Below are 18,360 nucleotides of genomic sequence, written 5' to 3'. Positions count from 1 at the left end.
ATGATGGATGTGTGGTCACTTCGGTCAGTTCAGAGTAAGCTCAGGGCGTTTTCACAAATCTATTTGTGCTTTTATCTGGTTTGAATCATGGAGCAGTTTGTTACACTTTTGCATCAGTTCATATTGTTCGTTCAATGTTAACATGGGGACATTTACAAGCAGGAAAATGCTCTCTAACTGGTCAGAATTTCTCGTGGGTTATGACTACTGTCTGTCTGTCTGCCTATCTGTCTATTATTTTTTATGCATGTATGAATGACAGGAATGGAAATAAACTTTTTTGTCTTCCTGCCACATCAGGAGTAACTTTAGGACTTTTTTTGTCCTCCACTGACTTTATCTATTCATTTTCTCTCTCCTCACTATTATCCACACACATTGCATGTCTCTATCTCCTCCTGTTGTCTCTATGCCTGTGTGATCTTTTGTCAATACTCCCATGTTTATGTAGGTTTACGTGTTTCTGTCGTAATCTGACGAAGTTTATTTAAGAGCCTAAATAATGATCATAAATACCGCCAATAGTGTCAGGTGCTATGAGAAACATGCACGCAAGGAATAAAAAGACAACTGGGGTTGTCCACCAGTTTACTGATCCCTGATGAATGAATGGTAAAATGATAAAATGACCGTCAGGTGACCTGCGGATGGGCCACTCAGTCATAGTCTGTATAGGAACTGATCCCATCTGATATTCATGGCACACCTGCCCCCACACTCCTGTGGGGGACCGTGCATATTTCTGCCTGCTGTGGTGAGAAGATTGAGAAGGAGCTGGTGCGGACATGAGCCCAACTGTCGCTAATTTTAACCACGTTTCCCACTGGTTTGTCAGTTTGCAGCCTGATATACGGGGGACTGCAGGACCTTCCTGTATTACAAGTGTCAGAATTGTTGTGAAAATTTATTAAATTGTACACAATTGCTACAATCTCGCGGCAAATCCAGTGCCCATTTAACTATCTTGGACATAAAACAAGCGGGGCATCGGTTCATACACAACTTTAGAGGACACAGGGAGGAGGGGGTGGGGCTCTCTGGTCAGTGAGCGGGTGGGTTTGCTCAGCTCTGCTCATGGAGTCAGAGGAAACGAGCAGAAAACCAGAACTCAGAAATTAAATACATTCATGTAAACAAGATAAATAACACAAGGCTATTTAGCTTTTTTTTTTAAATAAAGGGACCAGGTAGAGACCTGCTCTACAGGAAAGATGTCCTTAAATGACTTCTGTTGTGATCTGGCACTGCACAGAAAATACAATTAAATAAAATTGACTCGACGTTAACGGGCGGTGGGGCGCCCCCCTAATAGATTGGTAGGGGAAACACTGACACAGTTTCACCTCCATGCTGGGTAATCAGATACCAGCTTGACTGCTGCAAATGAATTGGGGGTTAACCACAAGCTAAGAGGCTCATGGTGCCTCTTTGACAGCTTTTCTCCCTCATACTGTTATAAAACTGCATCTAAAGGAAACAGTGAAATTAAATAGTTCTATGGAATGGTTCTTTTGCAGATTCTGATATTTAAGCCCAGTTGCTCCTATAGTTACAAATTTGGCATTTTTCGATTTTTACTAACAGATGAATAAAACTATGATTTTGACGGTCGTTTATAGTAACTAAAGTCTTTATTCAACTTCAAATCTATGCGGCATTTTACAAGTAAACAAAAAAAAGATCAATGGTGTCAAAACGTCAGCCTACTTACTTCTCTCCTTTGCTACGGGCGATGCCGATGAGTTTTTCTATCCCGCCAGCATCACGCAGGGCTTTGGCGTTCTCCATGTTCTTAGTGATGACTTCATGTAGTGCGCAGCAGATGGCAGTTACAGTGTCGTCTGACATGGCCTTGCTGGGAGGCCCTGTGGTCCCGGAGGTCCCACTGCTGGTGGCGTTGTTGTTGCTGCTGCTACTGCTGCCTGGTAACCGATGGATCAGGTCTCTCATGGCATATTTACCTGGAAAAAGAAAGTAGTCGTCAGGTTTTACTCTCTGCACAGCTAACAATTGCCCTGAAACATCCGAAAAGGTTTTTCTTCAAACTGATGGATCTTGTAAGAACCATGAGATCAATCATGTTTTATATGTATCTTTTGAGGAGCTTCCCATGAGAGTGAAGAGAGAAGGCTTATAGAGAAGAGATCATATGGAGGAGCACTGAAGGGATAAGAGGTGCAAGGTGATTGTGCTGACGGAGGTGGAGTGTATAAAAATTCATCAAACATGAGCGTCAGTCGAGTGGTAGGAAACGTCTTTACCTTCATGAAACCTGTCAATTACCCCTGAATCATCCTGAGCTCCTGGGATGAAACCCATAGGTCATGTTCCTATTTCGATACAGAGGGAAAATTTGAATGATGTATTGAATAATGAACCGGGACTGAATGTGGTTAATTTTTGTTCAAATCCACACAATCGAAGAGCTTCCAACCTTGACCTACACAAAAGGTTCTCTTGAATCAGTCTTCCCTTCCTGTCAGACACCATGCCTTTGAAAACAGTGCATGCATGCTAGTTTGAGTTGATAAACAACACTGAAAAGCCATTTATTATGAGTCTCTCTGAATTTAACAAAACCACATTCTCCACAGAAGAGCTGCATCAGATAAAAACAAGAAGTGCTGCTAAGTGTTAAATCTGCTCTCCTATTATATTCAAGTGGAGCATTACATCCTCTCAAGCAGTGAGAAAACCAAGGCCAAAATACTTCATTTGTAATAAATTTGGCATATTTTTGAAACTCAAAGGAAGTCTATTCAGTAGTACAATACTACAGGCTATTATCTTACCACCACTATAATTTGATTTGTTCCAAACATCTCCCCACCTATTGTCAAATTTTCTTTACCCACTCTCCCCTGCAAAAATTCTTCTTCACAGTGCCACATTTTTTCCCCATACCGATCCATCAGAGTGATATCCACAGAGCCCCTTTCAGGCTGCTGGTAAATCCCTCGCTCATATTACCCCTATTAAGTCTAAGTGATCTGGGAAGGGCTGAGAACAGCAAGGTAATACACAGAGCAGGGAAATCAGATGACACTATCAACCTTCATAAACTGTAGAAAACACACACACTGAGGAATAACGCCTTTGTATGATAAAAATACGCTGTTAAAGGAGGCCTGCACACGCAGATGCAGTAACTCTTTAAGGATGGAGTTGTGACTTAATTGGCCGAGTGTTATCTCATGCTAGCAGCCTGAACAGAGGTTAAACGGTCATTGTCTTTCAGCTGTGAGGATGAAGTTAAGCTGCATCCTGAGAGGAAGACCCATTACTCGACTTAAATCAGACGGTTTAATTTCCTGCTGATTTACAGTCTGGTGATTTACTGTCTTTGTAATCTAATGGTCCAATTCCATTCAAAGTCAGTGAATGAATTATTTACTGACTAATTGTGGGCTGATTGACAGATAATTTACTGACTGACTGACTGACTAATGAGTGACTACTTTATCAGCAGACTAGCTGATCCTGTAACATCAAAAGATGGATGGAGAGTTTGAAAAATACACGGGAACAACTAGAGGCAGATGTACGGTAGCCCTGAAGGTCAACTGCAAAAACATTTCACCAAGCACAAGCACAGCAAATTTTGATAAAATGCAGGAACATTTTACAAAATGTGAAAATGCCTCATACATTTCATCAAATTTAAAAACATCTTCACATGAAGTTACTTTATACTTACATATCATTCTACTTCAACTCGCAGCATGTCTGTCCATCTGTGTCGATTTGCACGCCACACCAATACTCTAGTTGTCCTCGATACCTCTCAGAAGACTTCTGCTGTCTTCTGAGAGATATCAAGGATATATATATATGTACACATATACATACATTCATATACTTCAATTATTTCATATTATTGTTATCTAAGAGCAATTGTCTACATGTCTTGCATAAGTCCCAATTAATTAAGGATCTTTAAAGTACATTTCAAGGAATTTTAGAGTTGTAATTTAATACTAGGGAATGCTGGCTGAATTATATTAATAACTGTAAATAGTATGTCTGTTAATTTGATGTCTGGGCCCTATCTTCAAGTTCCACATAGCTTCTGGGGAAGCCAATTTTATAATAAGGTTTTAATGAATAATCAAGATTGATTTCATTTGCATCTTCATAAATTTTGTTAATAAACGAAAAATGAACTCTCATTAAAAAATAAGGATCTGTGAACTGGAAAATCATTTTATAAAATGGCAAAACATTTAATGCATGAACATCTTTACACAGAGCAATAACATTTTATGAAAACAAAAAAAACGTTTTATTCATTGAAATGCAACATTTTTGAATGTAAAAACATTTTGCAAAAGTTGTGTCATTGCAAAGTTGCATTTTAAATTTTAAAAAGTTTTCTTGGTTTGAAATCATTTTTTTGTGCCTTATTAAATATTTTATGCATTAGTGAAATGAGTTTTGTGGGAAAAAAAAGATGTTCTATTACACATTTTTGTATTTAGTGAGGTTTTACAGTTGACCTTCAGGGCCACCGTACAGATCTAAGTGAATGTGCTTGTCTCAGTGTTTTGTGCTTGCAGAGAGATACCAGGATAAACTTCTGTCAGCAATTCTTGAAAATGTGCTTGCATGTGTGGGCGTGTGTGCAGGTGCATGTGCAAGCTCATCCCTATTGCTCTCTGGAAAGTCATCACTTCCGACCCACCGGGGGGCAGTAGAGAACGGAGAAGGTGACGTGGAGGGATAGAGAGCATGAGAAGGGATGGGGAAACAGGGATTTAGTCAGCCATGTTTGAGAGTAGGGACAGGTACGGGCACTCCCCTTATGCTATATCCCTGTTAAACTCATTTGAAATAGGTGTGGTTAGATTCTGTGGTTAGATTATCAATGATTTCATCCAGAACTGGATTTTAATCACTAATGAGCAGATAAACGAGTGAGCAACCAGCAGGTAAATTCCCATTTCTATCTGAGAGAAGGAGAGGAAGGACGACAGAGGAATGAGAGCAAAGACAGGAAGTTTAGCCCATATACAGTACAAAGAGAGGAATTCAACGTGAAACACCTCTATAGCTGAGGAATCAAAGGCAGCAGTCCTCGTTATTTCCAACCCTTTTAATAACACAGCTTGTTAGAGGAAGACGCTTCAACCAAACATGACTGAAAGCCTCAGTAACACAACACCTTAAACACACACACAAACAGCACAGCATGCACACAACATCACATCTCACCTGCACATACACACAGCTCATTATCTGGATTTCTGCTTGTTTGGTTCACTTTTGAGTTTGTTTGTTTTGTTTGGGGATATTTGGTCTTAGCTGTTTGTTTTGATGCGAGATCTTTTCATGAGACACTGCAGATTGTTTTTAATCTTAACTTCACAAGGTCATTTTTGGCCACTTGGGGCTTGTAGTTTTTCTCATGGAACAAATATTAATTCTATCTACAGAAGTAGATCCCCACAACTTAAAGCAAAGACTCCACTTTCGTCAAAGAAAATCCGGCTTCCTTCTAACATCCACACACCATGATACTCAGAGTCTACCAGAAGCTTATTGATGAATTATAGATTAAAATAAATGAGGGGGAGTTGCTGCACTTTCCGAATGTCAATGCAAAATTCAACATGTTTTAAAAGCTAAACCTTTTGATGTAGTCATTACCCTGATGGAGATTATTTTTGGTCAAAACACTCGCTTTAAAAACTACTAAATATACCATTTTTATCTCTGAGGGCCCAGATGGTTCGTTTCTGTTTACATGTGGAGTTTAGTTTCTTTGAATCTTGACTATGGTGGCAGCGGATTGATGACAAATGAAACCAAGGTGATAAAAGCCCACTCATCTTGTATTGTATCGTATTGAACTGTATCATATCATGTGTTGTTGATGTGTTGCATCATGTAGTGCCATGTCAGGTAGTATTGTCATACCTATTATTGGTTAAGATATGACATCAGCCTGTATTAAACAGTGTCTTGTAATTTATGGACCTATCATGTTTTATCCTAATGTATCCTATTGTATCATGGTGGATCTCTTCTATCAAGCTATATTTATCTCATTTATCTCCATGATAGCAATTCATTTTGCACATACATTCTGTGAAATGTGCATGAATCCCACTTAAGGAGTGCAAACATCCTCTCTTCATTCTTTGGGCCATAGAGGGCTATTTTTCTTTACCTTGCCAAAATGGTAGATAATTGTTTTGACTCATGTTGATCTTTGTCTGGCCCTGATTGGTTGCTACTGCCAAGAAAGAAACAGAAGAAGAAATTGGAGCATCATGATTTGCCGACAGGCTAACAGGAAGTTGTTGTCTTTTACTCCTGGTGTCCAAATAGAGGACTGATAGCAACAGTGCCATGCCTTTCTTTGCAAAAAAAAAGAAAAAAAAATATTATAAATACTTGTAATATCATGGATTTAGTGATGTAGATTTATGGCATCAAAGCTGTGATTAAAAATGTTCTTAGAGGGATAGAACGCCAGGATCAATCTGTAGAATGGCAAAAAAGGTAAGCTTTGATCAAAATATACTCCATAGAGATCTGTCTACCAGTTCCATATTGCCAACAAGGCATGTGCTACCACTTGAGACAGTTGGTGATCTAGCAGGGTTAGAAGGGTTAAATTGTACCACATTTATAAGGAACATGCGTTTGTGGAATGAGCAGCAGAGCTGAGTATGTGGGTGGTGCTTAGGAGAAATTTGCCTAATCCTCTCTGCCAGTGTTAAACAGCTAATCTTTTTGTTGTTGCTACTGACTGTTGTTGAGCTTCTGGTATCCCCATGGCGCTGATGATCAGTTGCCTGACTGGCTGTCAAGTGATGAGTCTAGACTCTGCCTATGGCAGTTGGATTGTAGGGTTAAAGTGTGGAGAAAACATGGAGAACGCTATGCTGATTGCTGCACAAATAGAGTAACATCTTTTGGTGGAGGCAGTGGGATGTGACTGGAAAAACAAGGCTCGTCATCATTGGAAAAAATCTAAATGCAGAGCGATATGTAGATGAGCATCTAATGGCAATCCAATTTCTCCACAGTCTGGGACCAAACTCTATCCTCCAAGATGACGTAGCTGGCCCCCACAGAGCGGGGTTTATCAGAGATCACCTCCAGAATTTGGGAGTGGAAAGGATGGAATGGCCTGCCTGCAGTCCTGACCTCAACCCCACTGATCACTTGTGGGATCAGTTTAGGTGTGCCAGAGTGACTAACACAACCACATTGGTGGACCTGCAAGAAATGCTGGTTGAAGAGTGGGATGCCATTCCACAGTAGTGTGTGAACAGGCTAGTGAGCAGCATGAGGGAGTCGATGGCAGAATAATCTGTTAAGCATCAACAGAGAAGAACACTTTTTGGAACACTTTTCATGGGTGGAGCCCACATACTCAGCTCTGCTGCTCATCCCAGAAATGCATGATCCTTACAACTGTGGCTCCATTTAATAGTAAAATAAACAGGCTTTACAATGGTATAAGAGTTATTGCCATGAAGGCATTGTTACTACATAGAAATAATCTACTACTATTTTTCTTTTTGTGCTAATTTACAATGAACTGTGTTGCATCATTCATGTCATTTCATGCCATTGAATAGTAACTTGTTGATGAAATCGTCCTAATGGCATGGGGCCGACTGCTGCAGTCACGAAGCTCCAATGTCATTATATCTTAAAACATTCAAACTATTTCCACAATTGACATCCCTGGATATTACAGCATTGCAGAAGCACAAGACAGCATGGCACTGTGGAATTTTCATACACACAGTCAGACATGCACACACACAAACACTGGAGCCCCTTAACACATCACATCATTTCATATCATGTCAGGTCATATCCCGTCATATCGTATCAAGATGTATCCCAGGAGATTTTACTAAACCATACCATGTTGCGCAATGCTATATCATGTAGTGTCGTATCCTATTGTACTGAGTTGAATTGTATCATATTGCATCATACAATGATATGCCATGTGGTGCATTCTGTCATCTTGTCATATTGTACTGTATTTCATGGCATCTTACCTGATCAGTATGTTGTGGAGCACAAACAGAGGTTAGAGTAAAAGCCCGATTTTCCTTGCACAATAATTCCTGTATTCTAACCGTAACAATAGATGCTTGTACAGAAAAGTAAGAAATACAAGAGAAGACAAGCAAATTAAGGTGGATTTTTTTTGAGCGGGTGGTGACCTTTTCAACTTTAAAGCTCTAATGTGTCAAAGACTTCTCTCCTACATCCTCAAGTTTAACCTCCTTCTTTCTCTGTTGCTAAAATGTGAGCTGCACCTAGAACACGTCCTCCCGGAGAGAAACAAGCCCTGTGCTGATCACTGCACAGCCTAATAAACCTGTATTACACGACTCCTCCAATATAGCCATCTTCACCTGGGAGGCACGGCTGGTAATATATTCTTGCGCTGCATTCCCTTATGTGTTGCTAACTCCCACTGAGCAGGGCGTGCTTCATCAGGGCCATAATGGCTGATTTGATTTAAAGAGATCCAATTACCCTCAACAATGGAGTGATTTGATTGTTTACTGATGGAGAAGGGAGAGTGTTATTGAAGTAAAATTGGAGGTAATTGTCTCAGGGAGATGTGGGGAAGATGAAGCAGCTTGATTGGTTGTGGCGTCCGACTGTCTGAGAATAAAGGATGGTTAATACTCACTTATCGGTGACTGGGGTCCCTGAAGTGGGCTGCTGTACGCTTACTAGTATAAAAGCTTCTGGCTCTGTTATGTTTGAGCCAGGATGTTATAAAGAGAGCTTGTGATACAATGGATGTTTAACACCTTAATAATAGGGAAACATCTGGTGGTGTCACCTGCAGCGGCGCTGCTTATATTAAGCTGTGAGAAATGGAGAATATAAAAACTCCAGATGAAAACCATCAATCTGAAAATGTAAAACATGAAACCACAGTGCATATGAAAAGAACTCACCCATTGGATTTGTTTCCCTTTTATTGATTCTATAAATCAACTATAATCAAAATAATTTGGCTTTCTAGACAAAAAAAAAAAAACAAAGTGCATCTTTAATGTCAAAATGAAAACAGATTTCTACAAAGTCATGTCAATTTAGTAAAATATGCCACGGAAAATAAGCAACTGCATAAAAATTAACATAATTCAACAGAGGTCCAAACAACTGTGGCAACTAATCTCAATAGTATTGAAATGGGGATCACCTGAGTGCAGTGAATGTGTCACCGTGATTGTAGTATAAAGACACCTGTGTCTGGAAGGTCCAGTCACTGGATTATCAATATTCCTGGCTACCATTACACCATGAAGACAAAAGAACACTCCAAGAAAAGCTTATTGAAAAGTAAAAGTCAGAGGATGGATAATAAAATATTTCCAAAGCTCTGAACGTTCTCCAGAGTTCAGTTAAATCCAGCATCGAGAAATCGAAGGAATATGGTACAAAATCTGCCTATAGATCAGGCCATCCTCACAAACTGAGAGAGTGTGCAAGAAGGAGACTAGTGAGGCCACCAAGACACCTATAACTACTCTGAAGGAGTTACAAGCTTTAGCTGCTGAGATGGAAGAGACTGCATACAACAAATGTTAGCCGGGTTCCTCACCAGTCAAAGCTTATGGGAGAGTGACAAAGAGAAAGCCACAGTTGAAGGAAACTCAGATTAAATCTGGATTAGAGTTCACCAAAAGGCATGTGGGAAACTCCATGGTCAAGGGGAAGAAAGTTTTTTGATCTGATGAGACCAAAATAGAGCTTTTTGACCATCAGACAAGACACCAAACACTGCACATCACCACTAACACACCAAACCGACTGTAAAGCATGGTGGTGGCAGCATTATGCTGTGGGGATGCTTCTCAGCAGCTGGCCCTGGAAGGCTTGTAAAAGTAGAGGATAAGATGTGGCAAAATATAGAAACATCCTGGAGGACCATCTTATTCAGTCTGCAAGAGAACTACTGTGAGAGTGAGCCAAAGCATACAGAGAAAGCTACACTGAAATGGTTTAAAGGTAACAAGGGGAATGTTCTGGAGTGGCCGAGTCAAAGCCCAGACAGCAATACAATCGAGGATTTCTAGCTGTACTTAAAGGGGGTGAATATTTATGCAGTCATTTATGTTATGTTACAGATTATTACTTGATTGACATTATTTTTTAGTAATCTGTTGTCACTTTGACATTGAAGAGTTTTCTTTTTGTAATTTCTGTTGTCCAAAAAGCCAACTTATTACCATGACATATTTATACAATCAATTATAAGGCCAGACATCCAAAGGGGATGAATATAGGCAAACAAAAGCTTTATAATACAGAAATTTCTACCTTCTGAAAAGTTGGTTCATTTATTCACTCAATACTTGCAGCTTGAATGCAGCAAAAATGAATGCATCAGTGCAGCATTGTAAATTTGAAATATTTGCAGATACTGATTTTTAAAATTTTACTGTTTTTTAATCAGAAAACACGAAGCATAAGGACAACAAACATGCTAAATTTTAGTTCAAAATGAGTTAGACCTTCTGTTTGCCTACAGGGTTACTGCTGATGTTAAATCCACCAGAGTTTCAGTGCTCTGCAGTTATATTGGGTTTGCCTGTTATACATAACATCATCATCAGGGGGCGCCAGATTCAAAGCAACAGGGAGCAGTTTTCCTCCTGAGTGGGAATATTCCTTTATTGAAAACATGAAAGTGATGTGGTTATGGTCCTTGGATGGCGGCCTCGGAGAGTTCAAACTGAAAATGAGACTACACACCGGAATTAGATCAACACAAAAAGCATGGTTATAGCTGTACATAAACAATGCTGTCACACTCAGGAGAACGGAGAGCAGTAAATCTCATTTCCCCTTACTTTAATTTAAAAAAAAAAAAAAAAAATTACAGCTTTCAAATGAGTTCTGGATTATGAGCTCATTTGGAAAGGAACGGCAAAGACGTGGAAATAACACACACAAACACACCCTGCAGTCACCAGTTATCAACATCCCCACATCCTCATCAAGCCAAAATAGATATGAACGACCTGGAGGGGATCTGCCTCAAATGTGAGGTGTATTTCTTTTGACTTCAGAACAAATAAAAACAAATATGAGTGAATAAAGCAGTATTCAGTAAGAGTAGGACTAGGTGGAAACATGGTGAGTTTACAGAGGTCAGGAATGGAGGTAAAGCAGTGTGCTATTGTGAAATATTCTGCTTCTAAACCTCTTTGGAGCTTTTCCCAGCTCTCCTATCTTGCCCTGTGTTTGTGTCTTTGATTTCTGTGGGTGACGGGTTTACACAGTAAACTGCAGAGGAGGGAGAGGAGACGAGGGATGGAAAGGCTGCGGCTTCATTAAAGAAATTCTCCTGACATGAGGAGGCTGCCTGCATAAGGAGACATATAGATACACACACTGTGTTTATCAGCTCAGACTGACTGACAGCAGAGGGTTCCTATTTGATTTTTGAAAGAAGTGACACCAAACAGTCTCTCAGAGAGCATCAGGTAGATTTTTATAAGTGAAGAATAGATTACCATCATGCCAGGAGCTTAAACTCTCCATCACTACCACAGAGTTCTGCCATTTTTTTAGATAAGTAATGGTATATTTGTCTGTCGATCCCACATAAATACAGTGAGGTTCACTAAACATTCAAACTGCTGTTTCATTGTCAACCACCATGTATTTATATGCTGCACGCAATGTAAATATACCATTACATTTTATTGCATCTGTTTGGAAGGTCAAGTCACTGCTTAATCAGTATGCCTGGCTACTATTACACCATGAAGACAAAAGAACACAGCAAGAACTACTACACAGCGACACAATATCAAACCAACCATCTGTTAACTTTACTGTTATATTAAGTCAAGGTTCATTCGTTGTATTTTGAGGATGGAAATAATTAATGGCACTCAAGTACACTGTAATATCTCTCAGGGACTGCAGAGCGATATTACAATCCATCACTGCTCGTTAATGTCTCATTTCACTTTCAAAAACTCACAAAAAGAACTTAGTGGAAAGGTCAAAGGTCACCCGAACCTGGTATCAAACCTCTGACATTTTACTGTTTCCTTATTTTGTTTTCAGTCCATAACAAGTTCCTTTTTCATGGTTAAGGTCGTAATCTTACATCTACTTAAAGTTCCTTACTTTCTTTCAAAATAAAAGCAGGTCTACATCCAAACAGGAAGTAAGTTCCCCTCAGTTTATGACAAAACAGTTTTAATTAGAAAATAAATAATTTTGAAAGGCCACAAAAAGGTGGGATTCACCATGATTAACTACAGAAATGTTGAGATAAAGCACAACTAAAATCTGTCATTGTTTGACATCCCTACCCATTCACACCCATTCATTCACCATTCACACACTGACAGTGAAGGCTGTTGAAAAACATCAAATGTATCTTGCAAAAGCAAGCACTACATTCACAACTGTAAAACTCTTCTAAAAATGAAACTTAAGTGTCCTAATTTATGCTGAAAAACCAAATAAATGAATGTTTACACATATACAGTATAGCTGTAGATATAAAGATTTATGGAGGACATAGAAAATGTGCTGATAAAGGATGTGCCACACTCCTCACACACTAGAGATCCATCCTAAAGAGAGACAGAGATTTCATCAAGTATGGCTGCAACAGGGACAGAGAAATGTTTGCCGACTTGGAGTGAGTCAGCGATCACAGCCACTCTGTCTTTCTGCATGAGAGCCATACAAAACTAAAACTGCAGAGCTGTCTACTCAGAACAGGCCATTGTTTCCCACACAGCCTATACATGGGCGGACAGCTGAGGTATATTAACGGCTGCATGGGTTTATTTGTTGACGCTGCTCATGTCAGACATGCCTGTTAATGACAGTGCAGACTTAATGTGCGCCCATGTGCAGTCACGTGTCACACACAGCGGTGTGTTCCACTGATCATTAGAGGTTTATCCATTCTGCCATAAATCCCAGATCAGTGGAGGGCTGCAGTGATGGTTGTGCTTCTGGAACTCTGGAGCTCAGTCAGAGTGACCATCAGGTTCTTGGTCACCCCTCTAACTAAGGCTCTTCTCCAGTTGCTCAGTTTGGCAGCTCTTGGAAGAGTCCTGGTTGTGCCAAACTTCTTCCATTTCAGAATCATGGAAGCCACTATGCTCTTGGGAACCTTCAGAGCAGCAGAAATGTTCATGTAGCCTTCCTCAGACCTGCGCCTGTCAACAATCCTGTCTCCTTGAGCTCTGCAGCTCCTTTCAGCTCATGACTTGGTTTTTGCTCTGATCATCATCAGCTATGAGGCTGTTGTTGCAGAGTCTGAAAACTGATGTAAGTGTGATATTTCAGTTTTTTATTTTTAATACATTTGAAAAATCTGATTGAATCCTTTACTAACAGCCTCTAATGAAGAAGTACTTGTGTAAAAGACATTTCAGGGCTCTTACAGAGAGGGTTGCATCAGGAGTTGTTAACTACGATGCGCTGCTGAAATGGAGATAAAATTATGAAGCTTTCAAACTAACTGCTGTGCAGTTAAAGTTGCTGGGAGATCGTAGCCATAGGCATACTGTATGTTGTGTGTGTTTTTGTTTCAAGAGGCTTTGCACCATGTAAAACATACTATTCCACTGAATCAAGATGTCCTGCTGTGGTGTATTTTGGCTTCTTTCCTGACTGCACCTGCACAACCCGCAGGTGCAAGTAGGAAATGGGAAAATGTTTCAAGTGTCCCACTATTTCGGCCAATTTCAGCCTCGCCCAAGACGCTACGCTGGCAGAAAATGCCATTGTGGACAGCCAGCTGGAGGAAGAGTGCAGCAAAAACCTGCTACACCGCTGTCTGTTGTTGCTTTTGCCATATTTTAACATCATCTCTCATAACTTTATAGTTGTCTCTTTTCACGTTTGACACATATCGGCAACTGTCATTGAGGCATTTTGCATTTGTGCTGATGGGTGATGACTGTTAACATGGTGCCCATCAGTTAATGCCTATGTTAGACCGGTGTATTAGTGCATCATTAAATACTGACAGAGAATAAAACATCATGGTGAGTTTAACTGGTCAGAATGCAGGAAAGAAATGTTTGTTTCTAAACATTGAAGGAAAAGAGGAAAAATAGAATGGTAATTGGCCGAAATCTGAAAATATCAGTTATAAAATGGGTTAGCTGGTAAGGTAGTTTTGCCTCCTGCTTAGAGCAGTTGGAGTTCTCCTGTGTGTCTCTGTGTGTAGGTGTGTGTGTTTCTGTGCATAGGTGTCTATCAGTGTATGGATCTGTTTTTTATGTTTGTAGAAAATGTTTTTGATCAAAGTCTTGAAAGCAGCCAGTTTTCCAAACCTTATTTGCATCCGTGCCCGACCTCTAATGTGCACACACTCGTCCAAACTCACACATTTGCAATCATGCAATTAGTGACATCCCCGCAGAGCACTTCTTCAGTTTCCACGGTAACAATCCCCACCACTGATGTCATCAGCGCGAGACACAAAGAGTGAGAGACTGCGAGTGAGCGAGAGAAGGTGAGGCGTTATGAGCTCATGTCTGACCAAACATGGAGACAAAGAAAGGAGAGAAATGCAGAAGAAGAGGAGAAAAAAGAAAGAGAAGAGTATGAAAGAGGCAGAACATAGTGGTATAAAAACAGGAGTTGTTGACGAGACAATGGAAACACAACTGTAGAGTAAAGATGAGGGGAGGGAGGAGGGGAGGCTCCAGTGAGTGAGAGGTCTGGAGTGATGACAGAATACAAAGAAAGAGGTGTCAAAGTGTCTGATCTTTGTTTAGAAGGGGTTAAATGCTGCTTTTGATTTTCATAAAAAAAGTTGCATTTATTTTTCTGATGAAAACTGGTGTTAAATTTGCACCTTATACTTCAGATATTTCTGTAAGCAAGATGTTTAAGTTACTTTGGCTTTCTGTGATGTTTTGCCTCCAGTGTGAATGTTGCTGAGGTGTAATGGGGGGAATTGTTGCCCAATGTTTACTGGCTCTGGGTGATGACAGAGGCGTTACAGATGTGATCAGCAGAGCCAGAGGGCGAGAGCATCGCTGTGAGGGTGTGCATGACTGATCGTATGTGAATGAATAATGAATAAACTGTATTTAACAAGGATGATGCAGTTTAGCATAGTTTCATAACAGAGCATAAAGCTGATGCTGCATGGAGAGTTTATAACTATTGTTTATAAAATGTACAACAATCAGTAGCATTAAACAGCACAGAGCCCTGCATTATAAAGCTACAATAAATACATGACCACAGTAAAAACAGTACAAATACTAAGAACCAGTACAAGCAGGACGTTTAAAAATAAGGCTGGGCAATTAATTGCAAATTAGATTTAATTACAATATGCCCTGCTACAATTTACAAAGTTACAGGTTGCTATATTTCATTGACTTAAAATGTGTCAAAACACCAGTTTAATACATTCATTTTTTGCAGCAGCAAAAGTTTTATGCACATTATACAAACATTCAAGTGTGTGTGTGTTTTTTAGAATGGTTTACAGAAATCCTCCTTTTATTTTATTTTTTTGTATGTGTTTCTAAATCAAAACATTTGACATAAAAATGATAATCCTTTCAATAAAGCAATTGATAACAAATTTGCAATGTAGGCAAAAATAATTGCAATTAGATATTTTTTAATCATTCTGCCCTGGTTTATTCTATCTAACATTAACAAAGCTTAGTGTTAGTTCTCAGAAGTCATACCCCTATCCACGGTCACCTGACAGTCTGAGTGATATGAATTATCATCCCCCAGCTCCCACAGCCAATCACAGCTCTTTCTCTCAACACAGCAGTGTATTCAAATATGACTTACTTATCACTAATCTCTGCTTGCATCAATGCTGATGCATGCTGCTGCTGCTGGCAAAGCTTAACCTCCTCTGCCCCAGCCTCCTCCTTTATAGCTTGAACCTTGTTGCACCCACATATTGAGATTCATGCTACTATGGATTAATTGCTTCTGAAATAACTTCATTGTTTTTAATATTGTAATAAATGTATCCATCCATATGGGGGTTTCTAGCCATGCACTCCCTGGAAAGTCAAAGCATGCTGCTAACCCAAGGAGCATCTTTTGAGCAGACCCTTCTCCGCCAAGTAAAACTGTAGATCCATTTTGCAATGAAATGTTTAAATGTATGATGAATGTTCCTGACTGAATGTAAGTTATAATATGGAATGATTTATTGCCTGAATTTGTTGAAAAATACATAAGATGAGGAACCTAATAATAATCAAATATTAGATTGCAATTGTAATATTGGGAAAAAAGTTGCAATTAGATTATTTTTATAAACCGTTCAGCCCTATTTAAAAACAACAGCAGTCTAAAGATAAGTACAGCTCCAGTTCAGCTTAAGCCAGCACTTGTACTTCATGTATCATTTCAACCATGTGTTATGTCATTAATAAAGACAAATCACAGATATGTGTGGTGTATAAGGCCATTCATCTATAAATATCAGGTATGGTTTCATTCCTACCATCCAGTCTTAATGCCACTATGTTTACCCAGCAGACTAGCAAAACTGTGGCAGAGCTATAATAACATTGCTATTATAATTATTATCATAGAGCTATAATAATATCTTATCATAAAAATTATTAGTCTTGCTAATTAAATAAACCTCATGTATCTCTTTTTACAGGGTCCAGACTCTGACTCTGTTTACTTCTATTTGGGGACTCCGACTAGACTTCGACATAAACATCTGAGGTCCCTGTCTTCAGACAAAACTGATGACTTCCACCTTTATCACACAGGAGAACATCTTATTTAAACTTGAGGGTGAACTTACATAAGCACCCTCTGGTTTTCATGAAAGTTGTGATCTTGAACCCCCTTCAAAGAAACTGCAGAGAACTCTGATATCAGAGGTCTGAGGTCCGATCACAGGAAAGAAACTAACAAACTGAGTACTAATGAGCTGACTGGTTTGACTTGATGTGTGTTCACACAGTCTCAAACTTGAATATTTTCTATGATTTGTTTTTATCAGAAATAAGATGATGAAGCATCCCATCTATTCATGCTTTTTCTTTTGCTTATCCAGGACCAGGTCACAGTGGCAGCAGGTTTACTAAGTTGATCCAGCCGTCTCTCTCTTTAGCAATGTTTTCCTTCTGATAAAGGAAATGTTCCAGAGAGGTTCCAAGGCCAGAAGGAGTGTACTCCCTCCAGTGAGTTCTGGATCTACCAAGGGGTCCCGTCCTAGTTTACAACCTCCAAGGAAGACCCCTAAAGGGAAGTGTGATGTCCTAATGTGATTTCAGAACCACCTCAGCTTGTTCATTTCTATGTGAAGGAACAGTAGCTCTTCTCTGTGGATGTCTGAGCTCCTCAGCCTAACTCAAAAGCCAAAAACACACTGGCACTGTCCGACGTGTGTCCAAACATGGCCGAGAGCACAGCTTTTCTTTTCCGTCTCAGCTGCCCAGTAGCAGTTCTGTTTGAGAGCACAGAAGAAGAGATTTAGCGACATCTTCTGTTCGAGGTGAAATACTGCTGCTCTTATCATTTTTTTCCCTTACCCAGTGAGGTGAGGAGGTGAGCCCTGACTGGGCTCTCATCTCTGGTATCAAACTCCTGGTCCAGCAGTCACTGCTAGGGAGTCTGACCTCCTGGTTGGTTGGTTATGACAGAGTTCCGGTTGAGCAAGCCAACCCTGATATTCTCCTCCCCAGTGACACTTTCTACTCCTTCTGAGTGGGATCCCGAGACGTTCCCAGACCAGACAGGGTATATAATCCATTCAGCGCATTCTAGATCTTCCTGAAGTCTCTTCTACAGCTGGACATGCCCAGAAAACCTCCAAAGGGAGGCGTCCAGGAGGCATCCTGATCAGATGCCCAAACCACCTCAACTGGCTCCTTTCAATGCGAAGGAACAGCAACTCTACAAGCTCCCTCCTGATGTCTGAACTCCTTACCCTATCTCTAAGGCTGAACCCAGACACCATCTGGAGAAAACTCATTTGTTTTCATTCTTTCATTACCCAGAGTTCATGACCAGAGGTGAGGGTTGGAGGAAGACTGACCAGTAAATCTAAAGCTTTGTGTTCTGTCCTAACTCCCTCTTCACCACAGCGGTCCAGCACAACTTCTACAGTACTGCTGATGCTGCAATGATCCATCTGTTGATCTCACGCTCCCTTTTATCCTCACTCGCGAACAAGACCCCAAGATACTTGAACTCCTTCACCTGAGGCAGAAACTCACTCCCCACTTGGAGGGAATTCTAGTGAAATAAAAAAACAGGAAAGATGCCATAAAATTTTACACGTCTTTCTTGTACCACATTTGATACAATAGGTATTTTAGCAACTGAAATCCAAGGTTTTCAGGTAATCTATAGATCATTTTG

The 18,360-nt window shown here is 40.0% G+C and overlaps 1 protein-coding gene across 1 annotated transcript in view; it reads right to left on the bottom strand.

Annotated features, from left to right (window-relative positions):
• Nucleotides 1-18,360, bottom strand: part of ctnnd2a (catenin (cadherin-associated protein), delta 2a) — a 395,533-nt gene that overhangs the window by 40,096 nt on the left and 337,077 nt on the right. The window contains exon 20 of the mRNA XM_041814718.1: nucleotides 1,712-1,961. Coding sequence (XP_041670652.1) covers nucleotides 1,712-1,961 — 250 coding nt within the window. The remainder of the gene's footprint in view (nucleotides 1-1,711; nucleotides 1,962-18,360) is intronic.

This window comes from Cheilinus undulatus, linkage group 19 (genome assembly GCF_018320785.1).
Source record: "Cheilinus undulatus linkage group 19, ASM1832078v1, whole genome shotgun sequence".
Classification (NCBI taxonomy): Eukaryota; Metazoa; Chordata; class Actinopteri; order Labriformes; family Labridae; genus Cheilinus; species Cheilinus undulatus.
This window is presented reverse-complemented; position numbering and strand designations above follow the sequence as displayed.